Genomic DNA, 26,147 nt, shown 5'->3' with positions numbered 1-26,147 from the left:
TTCATCTAGTGGTACAGAGTTACTTTTAAAACTGCACGGATAACTAATCTTAAAAAATACCCTAACTTGGCCACATTTAAAATTCTGAGTTAACTTACCATGTACAACAAACCAAACAAAAGCAGTAATTATGGAATTACAGGGTCACATTTTAATTCCTGAATTTTACAGTTCAGCATTAATATCACCACATGTATACAAATGGTGTAAAACAAGTACAGTGGTATTTTTAATACAAAATAAACTTCTGTTTTATGGAAAAAACTATACTTCATATCTACACAGACAGCCCATCTTTTTCCAAACAATAGCTAAAATTAAAATTAACTACAAAAATCTCCAAAACAGAGAAACTGCTTCAGTTTAAACTATTCCAGGAGAAATGGACCCATAACACATATTACAAGAGTGATCTATGTGGTGGATTGCAGCTGGTTTTGTATTTTAACATTTCTGACACATTAATTGTCGTTGGGAAATTTCCTCTCGCTTCATCATGATCTCAGATCACATATGGGCAAACTAACATTAAAATATTTACAGTTCACTTGCTGCTTTTGAAAATAAAACCTGGACCGTTTGCCTCTATCAACTTGCCATCAACTCACCTATTTTTGTCGCAGTTTGCTTACCTACTATGTGGAATGTGCTTTTATTTTTTAAAAAAGCAGCTTTCGTATTACACCCAGATTCAGGTGCTGCTTGTTGATTCTGCCTCAAAGACCGGTGTTCCGTTAGTAATAATTCCGTCTTGGTCCAAAGTGACTTTGGTGTTAAAACGGCGCTAAATTCATCAGTATGAAAAACCTGTTAGTGTTTCTTATTACCACCTCAATTACGCAATTTAAACTCGCAAACAGGAAAATGGCTTTCTGCTCTGAGACGAGACAGCTCATTTAACACAAAGTGATTCAAATTCGGTATCTTCCTCAACGTGAAGCCGACAGCTCTTGGGGGGTGCTGTACAGCACCACTTTGACACGAGCAGCTCCTGGAGATATTTTGGAAGCAAGCGTTCCTTGGCATAGATACTACTGGATGTCCAATCGAAAAAAACGAGCAAAACCATCCATTTTGAATCCAGCTTCCATTTTCTCCTCTCGAAAAATACAAATTAAAACTTATTTTGAACTGTTTTAAACAACTCAACATGCACTGTAACTGCAGCGTCCCTCCCTCCAACCATGAGAAATGCGATTTAATTGGTAATAAATGGTCCCAAAATCTGGATTGTTCTTATGCAAACAGTTATTTTCCCTTAAAATTTTTTTAAAAGAGGCATTGCTAAAAGAACACAACTGACAGCACCATTACAAAATTAAGATTACCGGGTTCAAAATTTAAGCTTGAATTTTTTTTTTCCTAGTTCTGTCAAACACTGGGGAAACCCTGCAGTATTTTTAAAAAAGTGTTTACCATACCTTTCCCTCCCCCTGCCCTCCCGACACCTGAGACTTTCCTTGCTGAGAAGCCATCATCCAGGTTCTGTGAATACTAACCCACTTTTTTTTTTTTTTTTAATTTTTTTTTTTTTGACAGCCTGAATGGCAGACTCCTTACTTACTAGAAAGATATTAAGTTCCTTGGAAGCTTTGTGTTTACAGAACTAACCCTTTCTAGCTGATATACTGAGTTTCTTTTGCTACTCCTTGTATTATCTTATATACTCATGGGAGAAAGCTTTCTGAATCAGATTCTTTTTAGCTCTTAAAACAGTTGCAGCATTTGAAACCCCATAATAAAAGTTTTTATTCCAAAGTTTTGGTTTCGCTTATGAACCCAGACGAGGTCTTTTCCTTGGAGATGTCTCCTCCTCTTCATCATCATCTTCATCATCAGGATAATCCACTAGGCCAACTAGACTTCCCTGCCAGTTAAAAAAAAAAAAAAAAAAAAAAAAAAAAAAGAAAGATCTCACATTGAAAAAAATACCCAGGAATGTGCAATTTTAGTACATAACCCCCAGCCAACCTGTCTGGGACACACAAGCCTGCAGCACGTTTCCTGGTGATGCCTTTTTCATTCAAAGACCCGTTTGAGAATGTTTTTGAACCTCAAGGTTAAAAGAGTACTGGAACTTCCTTGCTCCTCTGGATCTGGCCTCAGAATTATTTAAAAATCACTTTTTAAGCTCCCAACTGGACAGTCACAAAATCCAGCGTGTACACTGCACGTCCATTTTGCTGGTAAGTCGTAAGTGTGTGCGATAAAATTTTTGCCACGTTTTTCTGTAGCCTCTCTGGGAGCTTGCAGGCTAAAGATTAAAATAACGCACGACTGTATAAGGCATAACGGCAGTATCACTTACTGTGTTTTGTCTGCTTAAAACCACTTCTTAATTCCCTGACGGGGGATGGGAACTAACATAATTCAGGAAAAAAAGATCTCGCACGTACATCTCACCCACAGAGCAACTGGACCATTATTGCTGAGGAGTGGGAGCAGTTAAATTAGGCAGAAGATGTGATTAAACTGTGCCCACCAGATTACCAACAGACTCCAGTCCCACCTAATACTTCCTTAAACCTTCCCCAAAACTCCTAAGGGTTTAACTAGACAGGGCTTTGGATGAATTTATACGTAAATAAGATACCCTGCCTAGAGGCTCACGCTAACCTTACCACATTACGACCAGTAAAGTCTCATTACACTGCTCTGCTGTCCTGAGCGAGGACAGCAGCTTTTGTACAAGTTCTCCCACCTTCGTGGCTGTCACCGCTGTGGTCAGGGTTGCGTTCTTTGAAGAGGAGCCGTTGGAGCTTGCTGGTGACGTCTGAGCTGCCACGGATTTACTGTTTGCACCGTTTGCACCATTGGCTGCGCTGGCTGAGTGGGAAAAAGTGAATTTGAATCCCCCAGCTGAAGTCCTTTTTGGAAGATTCTCTTTGTCTTCACTCTCCTTAGCTGAGGGACAAACATTTTCATACTTAAGTATCAGCTGTACACCATGGAGTACAATCCACATCACAGCATAATCACAGGGCAAAAGCCGCCTTGTTTTTTTTTTTTAATAATTCAGTTTAAATCAACAGCTCACCACCTACGGACCTCATCCAAAGCACCCCAGCATTCAAATTGAGAATGGCACAGATGCTCTGGACACGGGGATGTTGCTCACTCAGCGCACACAAGTACATGTAAAGTTTTGCTTTTGAATGTCATTTAAACTAGATGCGCGCTTGGAGCAATGCAACTCGTTATTTTAATCCTAAACTAGCTTGCAAAGACGTGTTAGGAATTCATTACTTAATTATGTGGAATACCCTTACTCCTGCTTAGGATAGAGAGCACAAGCAACTGGTTTGTTTACATGACGCTCCAGGTATCTGCCATAGAGCGCTTCCAGTGCTGACAAGCTGAAATTGAGTAAATACCTTTTTTAGTTTCCATAAATTTTTCATAGCTATCTGGAAAATCATCCTCCTGTTTTGACTTCTCAACTGGAGGTACAACAGCTTCACCTTCTTCCTCTTCGTCTTCATTGAACCACATTTCTTCATCCTCCTCTAAGGCTCTTGCATCTCTGCGAAATCTATTGCTACGCAATATAGATGGAACACTGTAAGAGACACATGACAGGTGATTCAAGTTTTGCCTGCTGTTTCAGACTCGGCCAGGGAGCAGAAATGGCTTCTGAGGCTTTAAAGTGAATTCGGTGCATTTGAGAAGGCAGTCCAGCTCCGTCCCCGCTTCTACCGTCAACGTAAGCTTCACCAAAACCCCAGCTGACAATAAGGCAGACTGAACCCTAACTCTGAATGACAGAAGAGGATTCTGCTCTCCATAAGCTGAGAGTTTTCTGAATGTAACATTTAATATACTGACAAATATGAGGCCACAAGGAAAAGTCAGAGGGGGGTTTACTCTAATTGAAGAAGTTTTACTCAAGAATGACAAACCCCAATCCCAGCCTTCTGCCTTTTCTGTCCTCTAGGAAAGAAAAAAAAAACAACCAGCAGTAAGAAGATACTACATAATGGCATTCAATAAAAGCCTCAATACATAAACTGTGTCGTACCTGTTCAGTTTCTGGTTTTGTCGGTCTTTTTCTTGCTCGTATTTTGTCTTCAGTCCCTTGAATGTCTGAACATATTCGATAGATTCAAGTGCATTATAAAAGTTTTCAACTATATGTGCAATAAGGGACTTAATATCTTCCTGCATAAGAACAAAACAGGGTTTCAGTCTCGAATATTAACGTGCAGAAGCCCAGAAAGCTTTAGAGTTTAGTTTCAAAAGTAACTGATTCGTTGTCCAGAATCAAAACATTGTTGTCAAGAACAAATATGAAGTAATCAGATTGTTCCTTAATAAAAAAGCTGAAATCTAGAAATAATTATTAAATTTCCCATATAAATGGGCAATATACTCAGTACTGTCCCAATTCTATTTGTGACAGTTTGATTAAACTATGACGCTTGCTATCTAGGATTAAGCCTTCTTGAGGAAAAACCAGGAGTTTAGCTGTGCCCTGCTCTCCCCACAAGTTTTAGCTCTCTTTCTAGTCCTCAGTAACAACAGCAGCACACATGGGCTGAGGCACCTTTTGGTCAGTCACCCTCTAACAAGTCTCACTGTATCAGGCAAATCTTAACTTTCATACCATGCTGGCAAAAGTCACCTCTTCTTGCTGGAAAGGACAGCAGCTACAATACCGTACAATTAAAAACTGCCCTTCATTTTTGCAGACCACAAAGATTCCCTGAGAAGACTCCCACGCATCAAGGCATTCGCAGGAAGTAGCTCAGGAGCTGTTGCAAGTCCTTGTTTTCTACCCCAGCAATACAACGAACTGGGCGCTCCTGCTTGTCCTGTCTGTCCTGTCCACATACACTTGTTCCCACGAACGCTGCTGGTGGAAAAACTACCGATTCAAAGTTGACACTGTCTAAGAAAGCACGTGTGTAGGACTTTAAAGGACAATGATCATTCGAATTTATAGTCAAATTAGTCTCATTTATACCCAATAATACTGAGATTTACTCACAGAAAACGTATTTCACTTAATTCCTCACTTCAAAGTTTAGTCCAGAAACACTGTCAACCACTGAAAAGAATTTCACCTACAGGATGCTATCTTTGAACACAGACTTCTGTGGAAGCAGGGCCTACACATATTCTCTGAAGGGACGATCAAGTAAAACAGCACGAAGCAGCTTACTGGCTCCTTTCTATGTGGATATTTATCTACAGGATTTTTAGTTTGTCATTTTAAGTAGTAATACACTATTTCAAGGGCAAGATTGGCATTTTGTATTTCTGCCCGAGATGCCACATACGTGTAAGAGCTGAGGAAGCTGCTTAACTTACCACTCGGATGAATTCAAACAGCTCAATCACAGCAGAGTTGAGCAGATTGTACCTCGTTCCATTATCTAACAGAGCATTTATCACTGGTTCAAACAGATTTCCCTTGGTGATGTAACGGTTATAAAATTCATCTTTGAGGCCAATTATCCTCCTCATGAAGCGAAGAGCACCTACACGAAGAAAGAAATTCAAGAATTTAGTAAACTACATGCCAGGGGCTCCAGTCTGCTTCTCTTGGAAAGAACTGAAAAAACCTGATGTTACTGAGAGGAAGATGCACCCCCAAACCAAGAGCATTAAAAAGCACTTTCTGAAAGTTCAGAAGAAACATTTGCTGACAGGTAACCTTTCTTGCATTCTTTGATTTTCCTGGGTATTTGAGTGTGATCAGGATCCATTAATTTCTTTTTGAAATACAGCAGCAATAAACTTTAGCACATGTGAAGTTAAATTATTAGCTCATTCCTGTGCTTCTCTGTGTTCACCTCCCAGAACCAGCCCCTATTCTTTAAATACCACAGTTCACAAAATTTCATTCACTCTCCACAAGGAGCACGATTTATGACGTTATTAAGAAATGACAGTAGTTCCATTTAAATGAGATAAGACAGCTGATCACAAATGATCCTTACCGTCATAAAGGCTTGAAAGGATTATTGTGGACTTCAAAAGATACAACAATTCTCCTACCATAAACTGCATTGGTCTACGTTAACAGATATCTGCTACCTTTTTTTCAAAATCACTTAACAGCTAGTCAGTAATAAATAGGAAATTAATATGAATTTTGAATATAAGTATACACTTTCACTTGTACACTTTCCACACAGTACATATAAAGCCTTGAAGGAGGAAATCACAACAGCACCATACTCACACAAGGCCAGAAATGTGTGTTTTGAATTCATCAAGACCAGTACTCTTCTTAGCAAATCTTTGTTCATAATGTAATTCTTGATGTGATAAGTGTGGTGCTCCACACAAAAAGTAAGCAGCTCCAAAATTAAGGCAAGTAGTTGTGCCGTTTGATAATTATCTACAAGAAAAATTAATGCCTTAAGTTATAAAAAGAGAAAAAGTACTGTCATGCACCAAATCATCACCAAGCTCAGTTGCTATTACAGTTCCTGACACATTTTTAGTGGCACGCTGGATTGCTTTAGGAACATTGGGTCAAAACAAAAAAAACACACACAAATTTGGCTCCCCCCCAATTGCCCTGAATTGGCAGTGGGACTTCTTCCAGGATCAGCCAGTTACTGGTTATGGCAATCCCAATTAACAGTATGTAGTTAAAAGAAGAAAGCCGGTCAGACCTGTATTCACGTGAACCTAATTAGCAATGTCTTTTCATAACACTCAAAAAAGAAGCCTACACAGATAAGAATCCAAACTGTAAAAGTTCAGCTACGTCTCTTTAGTACATATTCTGCGAACAATGACTTAAACTTTCCATAGCAAGGTTGACTACAAAAAAAAAAGTGAAACCCAGTAACTCAAAAGCAGATGAAAACGTTCCTTCAGCTTCCTGTCGTCTTAAATGAAGCAAAGCACCTACATCTATTTCAGTAAAAAGTATTTAAAAAAATAAAATACGGAGATGTCTAACTTTTTTTTTTTAATAAAACCACCATACACAGCATACAAGACAAGTTTCAAAACTCAAGGTCAATTAAAACTTACCAGGACAAATTGTATTACTCTTAGTGGACCCAACTACTGCATCTGATAAATAGAAAATAAAAACAAAAATCAGAAAAAGGTTTTCAAAGCACTGTAAATATTTAAAAGATGGGGATAAACAATCAATTCCACCAGCTGTCCAAACTTTTCATCAAATCAAAAGTTTCTGTAAGCTACAGGGAAATAAACATACAGCAAGAATGCAGGCCAGATGAGATTTCTGTATTCAATTTACATTACAAAATTTCAAATTCAACTAGGTGAAAACACATAATCTAATACTTAGGAATAGTATCCCTACCTAGACTAAAAGAAAGTGCCTATTCTAAATTTTTCAAATAATATTATAAAATGAGTACTACAGAATAACTAACAGTGTTATTTGAGTGTGCCAAACAGAGATTTCCAATTCATTTACTGTTACCAGGAAAAATTTAAAAATGAAACAAGATAAAGGAGATCCGAGTTGTATTTCTTTGATTAGGTTTCTTTCAGCATTCCTATACTACAGCCAAATGAAAACTAGTCTTTGGAGTTAATCACCTGAGCACACCCCATGCCTGGAATCATGTAACCACTGATGAATGTCACGGTGTTTTTTTAAACTTTTTTCTAAAGGTAACTAGGAACTCAAGACACTCTCTGCTTTACAGCAAATATTCTTTAAAATTATACTAGCAGAACTAGTATACAATTAACAACACACATCAGGCAGATACATATTTTACAAAGCACAGCATACAGACACATTATCGTTCAAAGCCGCAATAAAGGGCTATTAAAACTTCTGCCCACAGAACCCCAGTCACTGAGGGAACAACGGTTTTCAGCAAGCGTATTCCCAGCTTGCACCACAGGCTTATCGCTGCTACCAGGATTGCAAGTCACTTGAAAACATTACAAGATTTAAAGCAAGGGGGGCGGGGGGGGGGAAAGCAACATTACCTTTTTCACATTTGTCCTCTGATGTATTAGCCAGAAGCGGTGCAGTAAGAACATGCATACAATGGTTGTAGAAGAAATTGAGAAATTCACTTTTTTCTGTTTTCTAAAACAAATATAACTTTATTAAATACTTGCATTTGTATACTTCCTTTTAAACAAAAAAAAGTAGCGACATAAAAGACAGCCTACAAATAATTCTATCAACTCCCTCAGGTGTGCCTGTATCTTTTTGGTTGGTCCTGCAACAGTATCTCCACTCAAGTATGATATATTTATTTATTTTGGGAAAAGACCCGAGACACATCAAACCAACCTAGCTATCACCAAAAAACCCCCACCATGGACGCAAACATGCTATTTCACTGAAGCACGGGACTGCTTAGTTTAATAAACACTTGCACAATACCACAGACACCTAGCATTTATTATCAAAAGTTAGTGGAAATTTTAGCTTCTTTTTTAGCTTAAATGCACTATCAACTATACACAACACTGTAAAAAAAGAATAAAAATATCTTTTTTTTTATCCTCCAACCACAACAACAGCAATAAATACCAGGCTTTTAATTTTGCTGAGACAGTAAAGTGTCTTTACCCCTTTGTATTTTCTTACATTAGCTGTGGCCAACATATTCTCTGGATCTATCAGAGTACGCAAGAGCCCCATTAACTGAACGGCTCCCCCAAGCTCAGGATCAGTATCGCAGATCATCTGCTCAATGACCACATTGATGAGAAGGATATCCTGCAAAAAAACCCAACCAAACAAACCCAAAAATAATTAGACACAGTTTCAATAGTGGAATGATTTCCCTAGGTTCCATATTAGGTTTCCTTTTTTTTTTTTTTTAAATTTTAAGTGAAACAGAAAAATCGAAAGCTGCATTAGGCACCGGAGTTCTGTCAAGCACAACCCTCGTCACCTAAAATCATTGTTAGGCAGACCTACAACCTTATTACCGTAAACACATGGAACACCAACATGCTCAGAAATTCTTATATCTTAAATCTACCTTTTCCTATGCTTCTAGTATCTACATTTTTGGGCTAACTGTATCCCAGACTCTGGAGACGTTTGTTTTGCTGTTTTTTTTTCTGTTTGCTGTAAAACTAGTAGATTCAAAAAACTCCAACAAAACACTTTTACTTACATCATCACTCTGCTGAGCCTCTTGCATTACAAATTCTCGGACCATGGATGGACTAAATTCTACTAGATAAGAAAATATATCTGTAGCAGCAGATCTAACTTGCAGATCATCCATTCCCTAATAAAAAAAGAGATCCATTTATTAGAGTAAATCAAGTTTGGTATTTATTATCAAGTAGAGCTGCAAAGAATGAGAGTTAAAAGTTTTGAGAACATTTTATTACAAAAGTGTCTATGAGACAGTCGGTAATACAGTTACAGAAGGGAGAAAAAAAAAAAGGCAAAATCTTTTCCCCACTATTTCCCTCCTTTAGAAAGAACGCAAGGATTTCTGCGAATTTGATAGCCCTAATTTAGGCAGGAAACATTTATATTGTGCTACTTGCTAGAATATCTAAGACACTAATATTCTGTACGTGTTATCCACAGTTTATTGATTTTGTACAAAAGGACCAACTGTACGAATCTATTTGTACAAAAGTTTCTGTACTCATTTATAGGCAACAAGAATTAATAATTTTCCTTCAGGTATGTGATTTTTTTCTGATAACTGTACAATTTCTAAGCCTAAAATATTAACATAACAGGAAATATCTGGACTGGTCTAGCCCTGGAAAAGAATAATAAGATTAGGGTTCATCTAATCACTGAACATCTATATGACTTTTATGTTTTTGTAACAGTCAATGTCCTTTGGTAAGTTCACGGGTTGTTACTCTAGAATATTAAAAACCTTGAATTTATAGTTGCTGAGTAACAGCAGCACTGACATATGAATTGCAATGGTCAGGCAGCAACAGCTGCTTCAACCAAAGGAGTGAAAAAAAAAAAATTATGTTTTCACATTGCTGATTAAGATAGATTCATCTCCTTTATACCTCTGAAAAGACAGGATTACACGATCTTTTGGATAGCAACAAGCTAACAGTTAAAGATTATCTAAAAATACTTCTTTGGCACTGTTCCAACAACAAAAGAAAAAGAGAATAAAGCTGCCACACGAAAAAGAATATCTTTCAATTTTTACACTACGTTGTCAAAAGCACTGCATTTACCACAGACTCCTCCATCATGCAAAGTAAAAATAACAAGAGCAAGAAAGTTAGGCTACTTCTGAAAACTGTGGACATCTTTTGGATTCTGAACGTTACAATAAACTTCAACTTGCAGCAGAGCAAAGCTGTCCAGTCAATCTTACACAAAGGTGCTTAGCAGATCTGAAAAACTGGTTAAATGGCTGTGGGTTTTTTTTTCTTTCATGAAAATCAGCTTTAAGTTTTCACTTACCATTACAATTTCAAGAGCTGGAAGAATTCCCAACTTTGCCAAAGTTTTGAAAAATGCATCTCTGTTCTGAGGTTGTAACGTCTGAGAAAACGCACAGAATTCCTTGAAAAAGTTAACCTATCGTACAGGAAGAAATAATTTAAGGTGTATTTGATTCAGAAAACTCTCTGAAAAGTAGGAAACTGTTACAATTTGTATCACAGTCTGTGTACTGGCTGGCATGAAAATGGTATTATTCTAGTCCTTTCTCCTCCAACCTTCAACAACATCAACAAAGGAAAGCAAAAACAAACAAACAAATTTAAGAGATTTAAGTTTACTTCAGAAAGAGATACAGTCACCTTGTAGCTATTTTATCACATCTAGCATATGAAGGATTTATACTCCTGTCTGGCGTGCCTTTTGTTTGAAAGAACAAAGATGCTTCCCTTGCTGAAAGCAAGATTTTAACACGGCAATTGAAGCTGATAAACATATTCAAGGATAAATAATGTTTGTAATATATATATTAAGGGACTACTGGTAATCCTCAGTCACAGGACTTAAAAGATCTTTTTGAATAAGTACACTGATAAAAGCAGTGTTTATATGACAAATGTAAGCGATATGGTATGTTGAAGAGTACCTGGAAGAAAGTACACCTTTAAGTCTAGGATGTCAGCTTAGCGCTAGTACTTTCTCAACAACAGAGTAATTATTTAGAACAACTAAATCAGAGCTTACCTTGCAAGAAATATTTTTCTAGTGAGTACATAAACAAAGACTGAGCTACACTGGAAATGATTCTACGGTACAGAAATACCTCAATGACTGCAGAACTAGCAGAAGTTTCAATATTCCTACTTAATCTCTGTAGTTTAAAGCATTCAAAGAACTACCAAGACCACTGACTTACCAATTCACATCGTTTGTCATCATCTGTAGCTTCATCTGTTAATTGTGCAAAAACTTCAGACAAAAATTTCTCGTCTTCCTGCGTAACATGAGAAGAATATGATTTACACAGTGCATCTTAAAAGTTAAAACATGGATCTTTATTGGATCCCACACTGTAGAAAGTCAAACTTAATTTAAGATTAACTACGATGCTTAATTACAAACAAAACCCCAGGCATTAGCAGATTGGTAGATAAGGGGTTTTCTTTCTTTTTTCTCCACACCTACATTATTTTATCACAAAAAAGGGAAATGCAAGAGTACACATTCAGGAGGATCATTTCCAATGTATTGTTTCAGTACTCGTTCTGTGCAGCGGAAGCAGGTCCAGGAGACCAGAACCATACGTTAAGCTGAGCATAGGTGGTGATTACTAAAACTGCCTTCCGAACGACTAGTCTCTAAAGAACGTGTCATTTCCTTTCCTTCTCTGCCATGCCACCCCCTGTGGTTTACAGCTCTGCCCTACCCCACATACTCACTGTATGATTTGCCACACACCCCCATGCATCAAAATTACAGAAAATGACAGTCTGTCTTCCAGGCTGCCTCCCTGCCCCGTGCGTGTAACCTTCCAGGGAGGCAGCCTATACATTCTACACTAGAAACTGCCAACCAAGATACAATTTTTTCCATGCTGCACCTATGCCGTTCACACTATGCTGTTAAAATTGCACGTGTATCAGTTACCCTATTTTGGATCTGCAGCACTGCAAACATTTTTTCAGTCCACCTATGCAAGGGTGACTAGATTAACGCATTACCGGTTTGCTGCAGCCGTGTCTCCATTAACCTTACTCTCAATAAAACAAGCTCCCCCACTTGCAGAAGTTCAGCTTTTCCAGTCTGGGAAACTTTTTTGAGTATTATTTGCTTTTCATATTGAGATCCTCTACTACCAAGCGATACTTATTTTTAAGTATATATAAGACAACATTTCACTTCTTGCCAGGCATTTCAGTTATACCATTGCTTAACACTCAAGAGGCACAAGAAAACCAGGTGAACATCATCATCTCTGAACTGTCTGGGCACTTTCTGCCCTCTCTGTACATCGATTTCTCTGCACTCCTTCACATGGAACATAGTGTTGGCATTCTCTGAAATCAAACGTCTCTGTTATCTTTTAAATACAATATAAATCTTAAAGCAAATAGTAACATTATGCTACAGCATTACAAAATTATGCATCACTGTAGTGATTCAACTGAACTTCACTTATGCATTGAACAAACACGAACAGAATATGGCATTCCAATGAATATATATAAACATTACATGGCATAATGTAGAGGGTGCTTACTTCTCTATTTTTCTGTGTGCTGTCGCTAAAATCTGTGTGCTTTATTAGGCTAACATAATTCAGAATTTTTACAGTTACAGGAACGCCAGCCAAAGCCTCACATAATCTTTTTCCTGAAAATTTTAAGATGTGGGGAAAGAAGCGCTTTACAAACAAACGATACCTGGAATCAACATCAGAGAGAGTGCAACATAGACAGACTTAGTAGTTTAAGCTTTGCTGGCTTTAACAGCTTAATTAAGCCTGTTAAAAAAAATAACCGTACCACAATCAACAACAGATAGGCTAGAAAATCCCCACTACAGAACACTTGGCAACAGAAAGATCTCTTGCTTGTATGAGGCTGCTGCACAGTGTAGTCCTGATGTCCGAAAGCACAGGATGGATCTAGGTTTGTTTTCCATGCCGGCTCAGTTTCCCACGTGGCTGCCCTTCAGCTATAGCAGCACTGGGATCTACTGCTTCATGGCACATAGAAAGATTTACTGCCGTAGCAAACACAATCTGTTCCTCCTATAAACTGCATTCTCCTAGGGAGCTTTGCCAGTGTATTTAGGGTAACAAGACTTCTAATTTGTTCACCAAACCCAAAGGAGCTTTAGAGTTCTTATGCCACAACAAAAAGCTGATTTACACCAGGGGACTGTGCAAACAGTCCTGAACCTGAGGTCCATACTACTATGTCATTTTCCTCAAGCGTGCTATCAATAACATCTCTTTAATGTGTGCTTTCTTCTTAGTTTGTAATTCTCAAGACAGGTCAAATGATGTAGGCATCAACATCAGTTGTAAATCAACATGCACGTCTCAATTAGTCTTTAAAACAGACAGGCAAACCTATGTGCCATGTACCCTCTCTACTACGGCAAAGACGGCAGTGACTGAGAGTAGCAAAGAACTATCAGAGGATTTCAGAACTTTCTTCAAAGAGTCCTAGAGGTCGCAGGAAATAACAGTTTTCTGTTAAGGCACAATTAAATATTCAGTACAGTAAAACTTCAATGAAAAACAACGAACTCTACAGAGTTAAAAATCTCTAAATGGAAACAGGACTGTGGCCTCAGGAGAATACTGCTGAATTTATTTTCAGTTTTAGAAAAGTAATATACGCAAAAGAATAAAAAGGGAAATCTTCATTCGACACGAAGTCATTAATTTTGCAAGTGGGATTTACTTTTTAGTTTCTTTCTGCTATTCAAACAGAAAGAAGCCCAAAAGCTTATTCATGCAATTCTCTGCAATTCTTTAGTTTTGATTTTTTTTTCCAGTCCTCTATTGCATTCTTTAGAAATATTCCTTGTGGCAGTGTTCTTTCTCCAGTGCCGCCCCCTTTCCACAATTTTAACTACCCTCCTCCTCTCCTCAATACGTCTTCCTATTTCAGAGAGACTATCCACAGTCAAAACCAACAGGTTTGTCACATTCTATTCTATACAAATGTACCAATTTTCTAAGGACACGGATCAGAAACAGAATAAAACCACTTTGGTAGCCATTAGTTTGCACAACAAAATATGAACTGAAAATACCCAAAATGTCATGAAGTTCACACACAGCTCTTTACCAAGGCTCCTTCCACGGTCCAGCTTGGTTGTCACACCCAACTACTTTTAAGCCTGCTTCTGACTACAAAGCATGCAGTAAGTTTTTTGATATAGTATCATGTTGGTTATTTATTAATTATTACTTTTGGATATCACTATGAAGAAGAAACCCAATGAATTACCTACTTTATACTACAACATGAACATTTGAAATTAGTACCATAAAGTAATAGTAGTATAATAGGAACGGTTCTGAACATGCTCTTTTGAATCACAGATTCAGAATCTGTTATAAAGACATCACAAATGTTCCTGATATATAATACAGAACGTTGCTTGTTTCCTAAACACCTATACAAGAACAGCTCAAAACATATATGTTGCTTGTGAGTCAAGGAGGAGAACCTTTAACTGTTTAAAACTCATTAAAAAATACTAATATACTCACCTGAAATCTACCATTTTAAAAATAAAAGGTATCAGAAATAAGGGGAAGCGTTTGAAACATTACGCAAATGAAAGCGTGTATGATTAACTTACACAGTGTTAAAGAGCTGTAATCAATTTCAAAACTACAGCTAGAGGTATCTATACATAATCCACCTATACCATACTAAAAACCACTTACCTGCAACATACTGACAATCTCAACTTTGTTGAAGAAAATAAAGGAAGTGAGGGTAGAAAGAAAATTCTCTTCAAAAACAGACGGTGTCGGCAAGATGATGTCCTGAATATACTGTACCCTGTAAGTCTGGTGGATTTTTTGCCTGAGTTCAGAGTCTGTTATAGGAATAACCTCCTTAAATTTTGCTGTTTTGGTCAAGAACTCCCTGTGCCGTTTTGGCTGAGCCAAAGAAGGATCATACTCAAGGCATCCAACAACATCCATAATACACTCGTCAGAAAACATCACCTCAAACAGAGTTGCTTTGTTGAGGAACAAAATTCCTCTAATAATTTCATACAAATGATGTAAGCCTTCGGTGTTCTCTAAATTCTCACAGACTTGGAAAAGCTGTAATAGTTTTTTAATATAGCCTTCATTCTCCAAGGCCAGCGCTAGCTTTTCTCTACGGATGGGTGAGGAGAGAACAGAGGTAACTAGGTCAGCAATCTCTTCAAGTTTGTTGAGTTCACAAGTAGGAAGGTCGATCAAAGGACTAGTTTCAGGCATTTCTTCTATGTGTTCCTCTTCTGACTCAATAAGGTCCTGTGTGACTTCCACTGAAGGATCCTTACCTTGAACCTAAGAAGTGAGAGCGCACAATTACGGTCTCATCCCAAAACATACATAAAAATAATCAAGGCAATAAATGAAATAACAAGTGCGTAAGCACTTTTCTACCGTCAGTTGCCTGGAAAATGTCTAGCCGTGCAGAGGAGTAAGTTTGCTGCCTCTGAATTCTACAAAGTCACCACCATTATCCTCAATAGTACATTTGTCAAAAAATCAAATCAAACAAAACCAAACCCTAACAGCATCTGTGCAATCAAGAAGGCCGAAGCACCTCGGAGACAAGCACAAAATCTAAAAAGAAAAGAAGGGTGTAACAAAACCTTCTTTCAGTGTCTCAAACAGAAGGGTATGAAGCCTTAAACTCGCAGTAAGAGCCTACAGCTATACCAACATTAAGTGAAACATAACAAAAAGACCAAGAACAAAGGCAGGAAAATGTCACGAATACCAAAATCAAACAAGAAAAGAGGGAAGCAATCGTGTCCCACTTTGTACTTTCCTTCCGCTTTGTCTGCACCTCTAACTCCCTTCCCCAGTCTTCTCGTACATCCTATAACTTTTTGTTCCCCCCACTGATCCAGTTCCAGAACTCATAACCTCCTGTTGTTAACTCCCTCACAAAAGAACACAGGAGTCTCAAAGGACAAAGCGGGAAGAATCACAGAATCACAGAATCATATAGGTTGGAAAAGACCTTTAAGATCATCGAGTCCAACCATAAACCTAACACTGCCAAAAACCACCACTACACCATGTCTCTAAGTACCTCATCCAAACGTCCTTTAAATACCTCCAGGGATGGCGACTCAACCACTTCCCTGGGCAGTCTGTTCCAATGCTTGATAACCCTCTCGGTGAAGAAAAATTTCCTAATATCCAGTCTAAACCTCCCCTGGCGCAACTTGAGGCCATTTCCTCTCGTCCTATCACTTGTTACCTGGGAGAAGAGACCGACCCCCACCTCTCTACAACCTCCTTTCAGGTAGTTGTAGAGAGCGATGAGGTCTCCCCTCAGCCTCCTTTTCTCCAGGCTAAACAGTCCCAGCTCCCTCAGCCGCTCCTCATAAGTCTTCTGCTCCAGACCCTTCACCAGCTTCGTTGCCCTTCTCTGTACACGCTCCAGTACCTCAATATCCCTCTTGTAGTGGGGGGCCCAAAACTGAACACAGTATTCGAGGTGTGGCCTCACCAGTGCCGAGTACAGGGGCACAATCACTTCCCTAGTCCTGCTGGCCACGCTATTTTTGATGCAGGCCAGGATGCCATTGGCCTTCTTGGCCGCCTGGGCACACTGCTGGCTCATATTCAGGCGGCTGTCAACCAACACCCCCAGGTCCTTCTCTGCCAGGCAGCTTTCCAGCCACTCTTCCCCAAGCCTGTAGCGTTGCATGGGGTTGCTGTGGCCCAAGTGCAGGACCTTGCACTTGGCCTTGTTAAACCTCATACAATTCACCCCAGCCCATCGATCCAGCCTGTCCAGGTCCCTCTGCAGAGCCTGCCTACCCTCCAGCAGATCAACACTCCCACACAACTTGGTGTCGTCTGCAAACTTACTGAGAGTGCACTCGATCCCTTCGTCCAGATCATTGATAAAGATGTTAAACAGAACTGGCCCCAACACTGAGCCCTGGGGAACACCGCTTGTGACCGGCCGCCAACCGGAGTAAACTCCATTCACCACAGAGTTCTGGAGTCTGATGAAAGAGCCTAAGACTAACGGCTTACCATTTTCTGATCACGTGAAGACATCCCTCTCAGACTGGTCATCAGCTCAGCCTCAACTTAAAATCAATTTAAACCCTGGACTATTTATTAGATGCATATACTTGCAGTTACTAGGATTGGTTCCTTTCAACAACAGTACTTCAGAACTGGCTGAGAAGACATTATACCCAAAACATGCTAAGGTTAAGAATATGTCTAAATTGCCTAGTTTGTTCAAAGGAAACTGCTAAGAAATCTGAGTTTTATGTTTCTTTAGTTAACAGCTTTACATTGCATCATTTCAAAATCTGAGAAGGTTATGATAAATTCCAATAAGAAAGCCCAGGTTTCTTCTTTTAAGTACACATAGGTGCAACTCCATTGACTTGTTACTTCCAGAGCTGAAAGCATAGAATCTAAACAGTTTTGTAACAAAACAATGAAGATTGAAATATCCATACAACACAGACAGTCAATAAGACTTAGGTCGTGATGAAAAAAGTATCACTGACATTTTTGAGCTCATACAGGAATGCCACCTCTTTGTCTCTCACAGTGAAACATCTAGCTCCTTATGCATTACAACACATTTTCAGTTCCACCGCGCTCCAACAAGCCAGCTTCCTAAGGCCGCCTGGGAGGACAATTAAAACATGGTACTCTGGCATTCCCCTTTTTAATAAAAACAACAAACAAACCCCCCCTAAAATGCCTAGCACCTGAGTTTCATCATTACATTGATTTTTCAAAAGAGTGAAATTCAATTACGAAAACAACAACTAGTGTTCTAAATAGTGGCAAATTAAGATCTTACACAGAAAAGCCACAGAAAATAATGACGACTATGTGCTTATTTCACAAGTAGGTTTAAAAATTACAGCACAAATACACAAAGTCACAGAAGACACTAAAACATCTGGAAGAAACCGAATATTTAAAGTTAACTGTACCTGGCAGATTTTTTCCCAAATTTCATCACAGCCAGCTTTTTCTTGAAAACTCAGTGCTAAATCATAGTTTTCTGCTTCTGACCAAACAATCAGGGTGTCCTGTTTAAGACAATAACAAACAAACAAACAAATGTTTCTGAAACAGGTCTATACTGCATATTAATCTGTATTCCATTAAGTCATATGTCTAAAGAAGAAATAATTTTAATTAAAGTTACACTTGTCAAAAAAGAACATAAGACATTAAAATATTACATCACCTGTTCTGCCATAAGGGACTTCACCTTTCTTTTTGGCTATTTTCTGACCATTACCTTACATATTGTATACTTAAATATATTTTTTTCCATATCCAAAACACTTATAATGGCATTTTTCTGCGACATACTTCTGAGCCAACAGTCTTGAAAAGGGAATGTGTACATTGTAGGAGATTAAGAAAACCTGCAATATAACAATTTAAGCCTTTTCATATTTAATAAAGTAGAAACAAACCCCCAAGATTACAGTGTTTCTTCCTCAGAAAGGGTTTAATACAGCCTTAGCAATGTGAGAAATAATGCCTAACTAATATTAAAAAAGTCTTTTCTGAATTAAAAGGCATACAGCCTGAATAATATAAAACTCCTAAGTTCTTACTAAAGTTACAAACATCTTGCCAACAGGTATTTTCATTTGAGCAAGTTTTTTTTTCTCTGTTACTATTGCCTCTATCAATTCAATTTGTGCACTTGCACAGTATATCTGGAAGATTCGCTTAAGTTTCTGAATAGATTAAAAAGGTTCCTTTATGAGGTTTTATTAGGACACTTACTGCTGTACTGTAAGGAATGTAAGCCTGTGCTTTGACATTCAAATATATAGTTCAGCACCCTACAGTAAACTCATCTTCATGTTAAAATGTTCAAATTGAACGGTGGTCTGCTAACTTTGCAGTACATTTGATGAGCTCCAGCAAAACGGTTCAACATTCCGCCAAGTTTGTTGACTTCCTGAACTGTTACCGCACTTTTTTTTTTTTCTTTAAACAACAGCAAGCCCTTGCTTAATGGTCAGTTAAGGTAATTTACTTCCCATATTTACAAAGGTCAATATTCACTGCACAACTTATCAAGGCTTGTAAGTCTTTACCTTATGCATCACTTTTATTGTAAACAAAATACTCAAAGTGATATTTTTAAGCTTAGCAACCAAACCCAAACAAACATCTGGCTTACAGATATCTGATACAGCTTAGGAAACTTCAGGGGCAACAAGAAACAGACCCTGCCATTGCCCCCTCACATCTTCACCCCAAAAGTACTTCTCGGTTCCCTTTGTGCACCAAATGACAGGGAACGATGAAGCTGACTGATTACTATCTGTAAGGTGCTCGCTATGCTAACAGGCCAATCCATGACATAGTATCATACAACTATCCAGTCACCATCCTTCACAGATCCACCAAAGACAGAGGGACAGAAACTTAATTAATACCAAGTGATCATCGCTACTCTTGAACCTACTGTCAGTCAGCATTCCTTAATTGTTTTTGATAAAAATCAGGTTAGTTCAGACGGTTTAAACAGGCCTTTGTTAATGCAGTTATCTAGGCTTACACAGGTTAGCACTCGTAAGTATTTCCACTGGCAGATGTGAGGGGACTACTGTTTGGGACAGGACTGCTGACAAGCAGCTGGCATGGGACAGGACGTAAACTCTTCCATCAGCACAGCTATCTGAAAGACACACATCTGTCTCAACAAACACAACTTACCAGCTGCTACCATTATCACTCTGGAACATGAATGAAAATCAGCATCGCTGATATGGCATTAATTCTTCAGTTCATTTCTACAGTAATCTTAATCTCTCAATATCCATATGTAGCTGCGTGTTTTGAGGGTTTTGTCTTTGCTTTTTTTTCTTTAAAAAAAAAAGTTTAGCATAACATCTTTTTCTTACAGCAACACTCTTGACAAATGCCTACCAATAGATCAGCTTCCTTCTCCCAAAACATAATCACAGGCCACGCTAAGAACAACAGCATTCGCATAAGCTCAATTCCGCCCTCCCCCTTTTCTCATTTGCACATATTCCTTTAAAGAAACAGTTTTCCCGTTCTGGAAAGAACTGAGCTGATTGCACTATGGTTTCAATGCCGTTCATGAGAGTTGTTTGTTTATGCTACAGCGCCCTATATTGTACTTGCACTTTTGTCCTACAGTCACAAATATTAATAGGTAGTTTCCCTGCTTTCCGGCTCTGATTCACGTGCGCAAATGGTACAGCTTCATATAGCTGACCTGGTTTTTGCTTACAGCTGTCCACCCCCATCTCCGGCTCACAGACAGCTGAGTCTCTATGTTTACAGTGTGCAATTTCAGAGTGAGCAGTTGAACTGGGCTTCAAGGAAAAAATAATAATTGTCAACTGCAGGCACTGAAAAGTCTGATCAGCTCCCTGATCTGGTTGTCTTTTGGAGATTAACAAAAAAAAAAAAAAAAAAAAGAATTCTTAAGTACTATTTTATGGCTGTTACAGAACTCAAAACCTGAAATGTTTACCTTGAGATCTTCTGTGAATTTACTGATGCCCCAACACTCAAAATTAATACACTTCCAGGTGAGCTGAGACTCAGAGCAGCCTCAATGAACAAAGAAGGACATGTACATGAAGAGAATCCCAGAAGGATTCAAATAAGAGATATAGTGCAGTAACTTAAATGACTGCATGCATCCACAGAGACTGCACTAAAAAATTTTGTGAGAATTCTCGAGTTACTGAACGGTACTCGTTTCAATCTGTACTGCCCACACAAAGCAGAAGTTATGTAAGTTTCTCAAAAAATATTTCTGAAAGACTAAAAGATAGTTTCATCAGAAAATAATTGTCCAATACCAATATAAAATCTACACATCTGGTGTACACTTCCTGCATGACCTAAGAAAACCCACGAAAACCACAGACAGACATCTTCCAGGCCTAGCTGCTGCAAGAGACTACCACTCCCACCTGCTTAAACTAGCACCCGCAATGCTGCTCCATCGACGAGCAACAGCAACGTTCCTTAATTCACCTTAATTCACCCAAAAGAAGAGATTAATTCAGAACAACAATTTAAACTAAGAGAGTAGTTCAAACCCCTCTTCAGTGTTGGTACTGGTTTGCACAGTGCCTGCTACTCCACCTCTCCTTGTTCCTGCACTGGCCCCTCAACCCCCCCCATGCCAGTGCAAGCGTGCTGTACAGTGAACCAGATGGTGCCGATAAAAATTAATCCAGCAAAAAGAGATATGTCAACTGAATAATTTCCTACATCTAACTTGTCACACAGTAACATGAATACTCATACTGGCATGAGAGAGGAGTGAAGAAGCCCCCAGCAACTGCTCAGGCTGGCTTTAACGGCACCCCTGCAAATGTGTTAAATCCCAGCCTCAAGTAACTCCGATTTTGTCTCAAGCAAATTGCCCTGTTGTCACGAGTGATGGCAACTCTGCACAAAGGACAGTATTTGCACACATTCTTCATCTCAGATCTGAAAACATATAGAGCACACCTAAAGGAGCGAGTTAACATCAGAAGGCAGCGTTCGCAATAAGGATTTCTGTAGCAATTTAAAGTCTTACAGCCACGCAACTGAAAATTACCGCCCTCGTAACTGAGCTGGAGGAACAAAGCACACGAACGGATCCATCTGATTTCTCACTGAAGACACGGCTCTTCTGCCAGTTTTGCCAGGGAACAGTAACCTCAAGCAGAGGGTGGAGCAACAAATGGGTGCGGTAACAACTTTTTAAACTGCTCCTGCTAGAGCCTCCGGAACACATCTGACCCTGCCCTTTGGCCAATATGGGGTGTCCAGTGGAGGTATGTAACTCTCAAAGCCTATGCCCCCAAATCCAGGGGGATCTAAAGCTCTTCAGGCTCTCACGTTCTTTGCATACATGGAATTAGAGACTCTTTTATGTTGTATGCTGAGCAGCCTGACACCTATGTCCCATCCAAGTCCTATTTCTCTTGAGAAAGAGGTCATGATTACAGTATGCCCAACACCTTGACAGAACTGAATTCTGCACGAAAGCTAGTGACCACAAACACGATTCGAGAAGGCAGATAACAGGCCTGCCCTGTTTACAGTTAGCCAAGTTACAGTACTGCTTAGCACAAACAGTGTAATATTGGGAATCACAGACTGATACACAGCAACTAAAAATCAGGGTGGGTTTTCTTCTGCAGAATGATGGTATGCAAGTCACAATTTAAATGACTGCTATCCTGTACGTCCATTCAGGACTGTAAGTCATTTCTATGAAGACACAGGTGTAGGCAGGGCATTTCCTTTCCATCAAGCTGCACCATCTTGCGGCTTTCCCCAAACCCAAGATGATCAGCACCTTAACGAAAACCTGCAATTGAACTCTGGCAAGTGGAAGAGACAGCTCTCCTCCATGCTGCCGTCCACCTACAGGCACCCGCCCTGGGCAGATCAGTAGAGCCTCCGAGTCTTCAGGCTACCTATGTAACAGACTACAACATTCAAGTAGGGACACCGAGGAAAGACCACCTCTCTTCATCTCTGGTTAAGCAAAACATTTTGCCTAAATCTTTCCACCATTTTTAAAAAGGATCTGTTCCTGAGATGCCCAGGCTTGAATACTACCATCTTTTAAAGGCAAGACTGAAATCACACAAACTGAGAGCATGGGAACGCTACATTAAGGTCTGCTTTTTGCTACTCTACTCAGAAGGAAGCATGTAAAACTTGAGGACAAAGCTCTGTCAACTAAAAGCTGTATGATTCCAGAGGTCAGACAAACCTAGAACCTGTCTCTAGAAATCATCAATCATTATTCCCTTCAAAAAAAAAAAAAAACCAACCAAAAAACCAAAACCAAACTACTTCAAAAGAGTGAATAGTGAAGCAAACACTTTCAGCCACGAGGACACAAAAGCATTACACTCAGTAATAAAAGCCAACCAAAATAAACTTCAGCCCGAGTTTTTCAAAACTACAACCTACAAAGACTTCCACAAGAAAAATGACAACAATAGCTACTTAAGACACTTGAAATTGTGCTACCAATTAAGTAAAGAAGGCTTTCAAATAATCAGTTGTATGAAGTTTCAGAAAACAGGCTGCAAAAGGAAGCAATTTAAAACTTTGCAGCAACATAATCTGCATTCGTATTTCATTATGTATTAGTTTCCTCTACTAAACAGGAAGCAGTTCAAGGCTCTTGACTTTCAGAACCCTGCAGAGCTCCATAAAGACTGTCCTCCTTCCTCAGCATGGCCCGCCCAAGGAAAGCCTACGACCATCATCCACCTAACTAAAACCACCAATATCTAATGAGTGAAAAGTGGAAACCAGAGAAAACAGAGCCTTCTGAAAAGCTAGGCCCGAGACTCTGACTCGCTCCTAAGCTAAAGTCAGCCAACCTGTGCTCAAGAGCTAACAAAGTCTCCTTCCTCAAATTCTCATAACATGTCACCTTCTCATTGAAAAAAAAAACCAAACCACAAACATCAAAACAAAAAAAATCTTTAAAGATTTAGCTCTTCGTGATTTAGGAAGAACAAAATTACTGTTTTCTAGTGCTGAAACACTTCTAGATACTATAATGAAGAAGAGCAGCGTAAAACACTGAACAAAAGGAACAGAGAACCTACTGTAGAACAAAGGAATAAACAGAAAAAAAACCCCCTCAGTAATAACCATGAGAACAATGTAGGCAGACACACCAAAAATTAATGCAGAAAAAGGAAAAGCCAATAAAAGCAGAAGAGATTTAGTAAGCTAATTTTTTTAGTGGATTAAACAAAAATGACCTATTAACAAAGCTCCCAACTGTTTTACTTCTTTGTTTTGCAGAACGCTTACCCCCAGGAAAGACGACCATGCAAGTAAGTCTCACCATGGCTAGTCACTTTATTTAGGATAGCAGAAGTTTTCAAGGCTTAAAACAAAAACTAAACAGCAACAATGAAAGAAGTCCCACAAAGGCAAATTCCTTCGTGTTACTTCCAGAAAAAGAACCCAAGAAGTAAATATACTGTAACAGAGCTGGCCAACGTTTTGCCTTCCTAATTCGGCAATTATTTCATACGGCCTGGGATGGGAGACAAAAGCTACACATGTATGTTTCTAACTATTTTTCCTGTAATGAGTTCAATATTTATCCAAATTGCATATATTCTCTTCAAAGACTAAAGTCCAAAAGGGTTTTGTAGGAGACCAACATTTTCATTTCTAGAATGCAAAGTATTATAGTACCTACAGGCTTCTAAATGAGTTTTTCACCTCTATGAAAAACACCAGACAAGTGCACATCATGCTGCTTTGCTTTTTTTCTGAAAAACGCAATTAGTTTCAGCATAAAACACTTTCTTCGCATCAGTAATTAGAAAAAACAAAGCCTAACAGTAATACTTGCCTGCTGTTTTTGATATGCAGTATTTGGATTTATCTTCGATTCTAACAGTAGCGAACCTGAAAAAGGTATGAAGAGATATTTACTGAGTTTAACAAAACAAACATCTCCATGCATCTTACAACAACCACCCATGTGCCAGCCAACATATGCTCAACTTAATCCATATCCTCCAGAAAGTCCAGGAGAACCATCTTCTTTAAACGTAATTCCCTAAAATAAGCCAGGTAAGACAAAATTCAATATAAATATCCATATTAAAATATATTTTTCTCTTCTAATTTAGACTAAAATTGTCTGTAGCACTGTTTTTTTCCTCCTGAAACCTGGTGTGACAACTAGCTTGCTTAAAGGCCGTTTAGCAAACCTATATAAATTTGCACCAGGTAACATGCTGCCCAGCATAAAAATGTTTTTGCCCACAGAAGCCACGTGGGCCATTTGCTTTTATTTCCTTCAACTGTCCTTCAGAAGTGAATCATCTAGATACTATAAACCCAGGGACTTTATCTTGTGTATGCAAGTAGTGTATGTAACCTGGCAACAGCTCCAGAGTAATTTATACCAGTCTTAGGTGGTTTATTTAGCACATTAGCACCTGTTGGCTGACAAAGTGGCAAGCGTGTACCCTCCCCCCTCAGACCCTTAAGGTGACTTTAAAGTGCAATAAAGCATGAGGAACGCCACACAACCCGAATACAATCAGTGAATTTCTAAGGGAAAAAACAATCAACCAACTTTTTATAGCAGCAAGGAGAGGAAAAGAGCACTTCAAAAGCGAACAAAATAATTCTGAAAGCGAACAAGATGTCGTCACACGTAACAACTTCATCTCTATTCAATCAAAAGAGATGCAGCCGGCTAGGGTAAGTGGAAGGGGGAAAGTCTAGGGCCACGGTGCTAAACACCGCTGCGGCTTATCGGGGGAAGGAAACTTTGAACGCAGCCGCAAGCTAAAGGCAAGAAAGGGGAAAAAAATAATAATCCTCTGGGGTATTCCCTGATAAACGCGGGGAGGGAAGACACCAGCAGCCAAGCCCGGCGGCGGCGGGTGTCAGCGCTGGCGAGGGGGGCAGCGAGGGGCGCCGGAGCCGGGCGGGCTGCGCGGCAAGGGCCGGTGCCGCGGGGAGCGAGGGGAGGAGGCCCGGGCCCGGGCGGCGGCGGGCGGCCTAGGCCTCCGCGCAGCCCCGGCCACGCTCTCACCGTCCGACTCGGCGCGCACCAGCAGCGACATCCCCTTGAGCCGCTCCACATAGGTGGAGGAGACGTGCCCGGTGCCCCTGTCGTCCCATTGCCGATCCTCGTTGAGGGTGTAGACCTTCACCCGCCGACGGGTGTCCGACATGGTGCAGCCCCGGCCTCGGGCCTCCGCGCCGGCCCCTGGCCCAGGCCCGGGCCCGCTCCGCCTCCGGGGGGCGATGGAGCGAGGGCGGGGGGAGGAAGCGGGGCCGCCGGGCCGCTCAGGGGCACCGCGGGGCCTTTAACGCGCCGCTTTTCATGGCTCCCGGACGGCGAGAGAGCGACGCCGCGCCCCGGCTCGGGCCCTCGCTGGCGCCGCTCCGCCGCCTCAGCAGCTACCGCAGCGCCGCCGCCATCTTGTAACGCGACTCTCGCCGCCTTTCTCTTCCTCCCAGCCCGGCCACGGGCTCCCCTCGCAGGGGCTACGGCGGCCGGCAGCT

At 39.9% G+C, this 26,147-nt stretch overlaps 1 protein-coding gene across 6 annotated transcripts; it reads right to left on the bottom strand.

Annotated features, from left to right (window-relative positions):
• Window positions 1-128: 128 nt before the first annotated feature.
• Window positions 129-26,147, bottom strand: PPP4R3B (protein phosphatase 4 regulatory subunit 3B). Of its 6 annotated transcripts, none has more exons than XM_075496995.1 (16): window positions 25,672-26,147; window positions 24,472-24,527; window positions 18,053-18,151; window positions 14,787-15,407; window positions 11,271-11,348; window positions 10,376-10,492; window positions 9,090-9,206; window positions 8,534-8,683; window positions 7,939-8,041; window positions 6,994-7,035; window positions 6,188-6,346; window positions 5,311-5,480; window positions 4,019-4,158; window positions 3,375-3,559; window positions 2,702-2,826; window positions 129-1,867 (listed from the first exon to the last, which is right to left on the bottom strand). In XM_075496995.1, the coding sequence occupies exons 1-16, from the start codon at window positions 25,811-25,813 to the stop codon at window positions 1,772-1,774; spliced, it is 2,400 nt and encodes a 799-aa protein (XP_075353110.1). In that variant the 5' UTR covers window positions 25,814-26,147; the 3' UTR covers window positions 129-1,771. The 6 variants fall into 6 exon arrangements, with proteins under 6 accessions (XP_075353110.1, XP_075353106.1, XP_075353104.1 ...); XM_075496991.1 differs by having other exon boundaries at window positions 2,702-2,904; window positions 3,375-3,538; XM_075496989.1 differs by having other exon boundaries at window positions 2,702-2,904; window positions 25,672-26,146.

The sequence above is a fragment of the Mycteria americana genome, chromosome 3 (genome assembly GCF_035582795.1).
Source record: "Mycteria americana isolate JAX WOST 10 ecotype Jacksonville Zoo and Gardens chromosome 3, USCA_MyAme_1.0, whole genome shotgun sequence".
Taxonomy (NCBI): Eukaryota; Metazoa; Chordata; class Aves; order Ciconiiformes; family Ciconiidae; genus Mycteria; species Mycteria americana.
This window is presented reverse-complemented; position numbering and strand designations above follow the sequence as displayed.

What these genes read in the sequence shown, in the direction of transcription:
- PPP4R3B (XM_075496989.1), bottom strand. Translation starts at nt 25,813, where the DNA reads ATGTCGGACACCCGTCGGCGGGTGAAGGTCTACACCCTCAACGAGGAT. An exon ending in GGTGCGCGCCGAGTCGGACG is followed by an intron (nt 24,528 to 25,671) that starts GTGAGAGCGTGG and finishes TACCTTTTTCAG; the next exon opens with GTTCGCTACTGTTAGAATCG. An exon ending in TGTTTGAATTCATCCGAGTG is followed by an intron (nt 4,159 to 5,310) that starts GTAAGTTAAGCA and finishes GTTCTTATGCAG; the next exon opens with GAAGATATTAAGTCCCTTAT.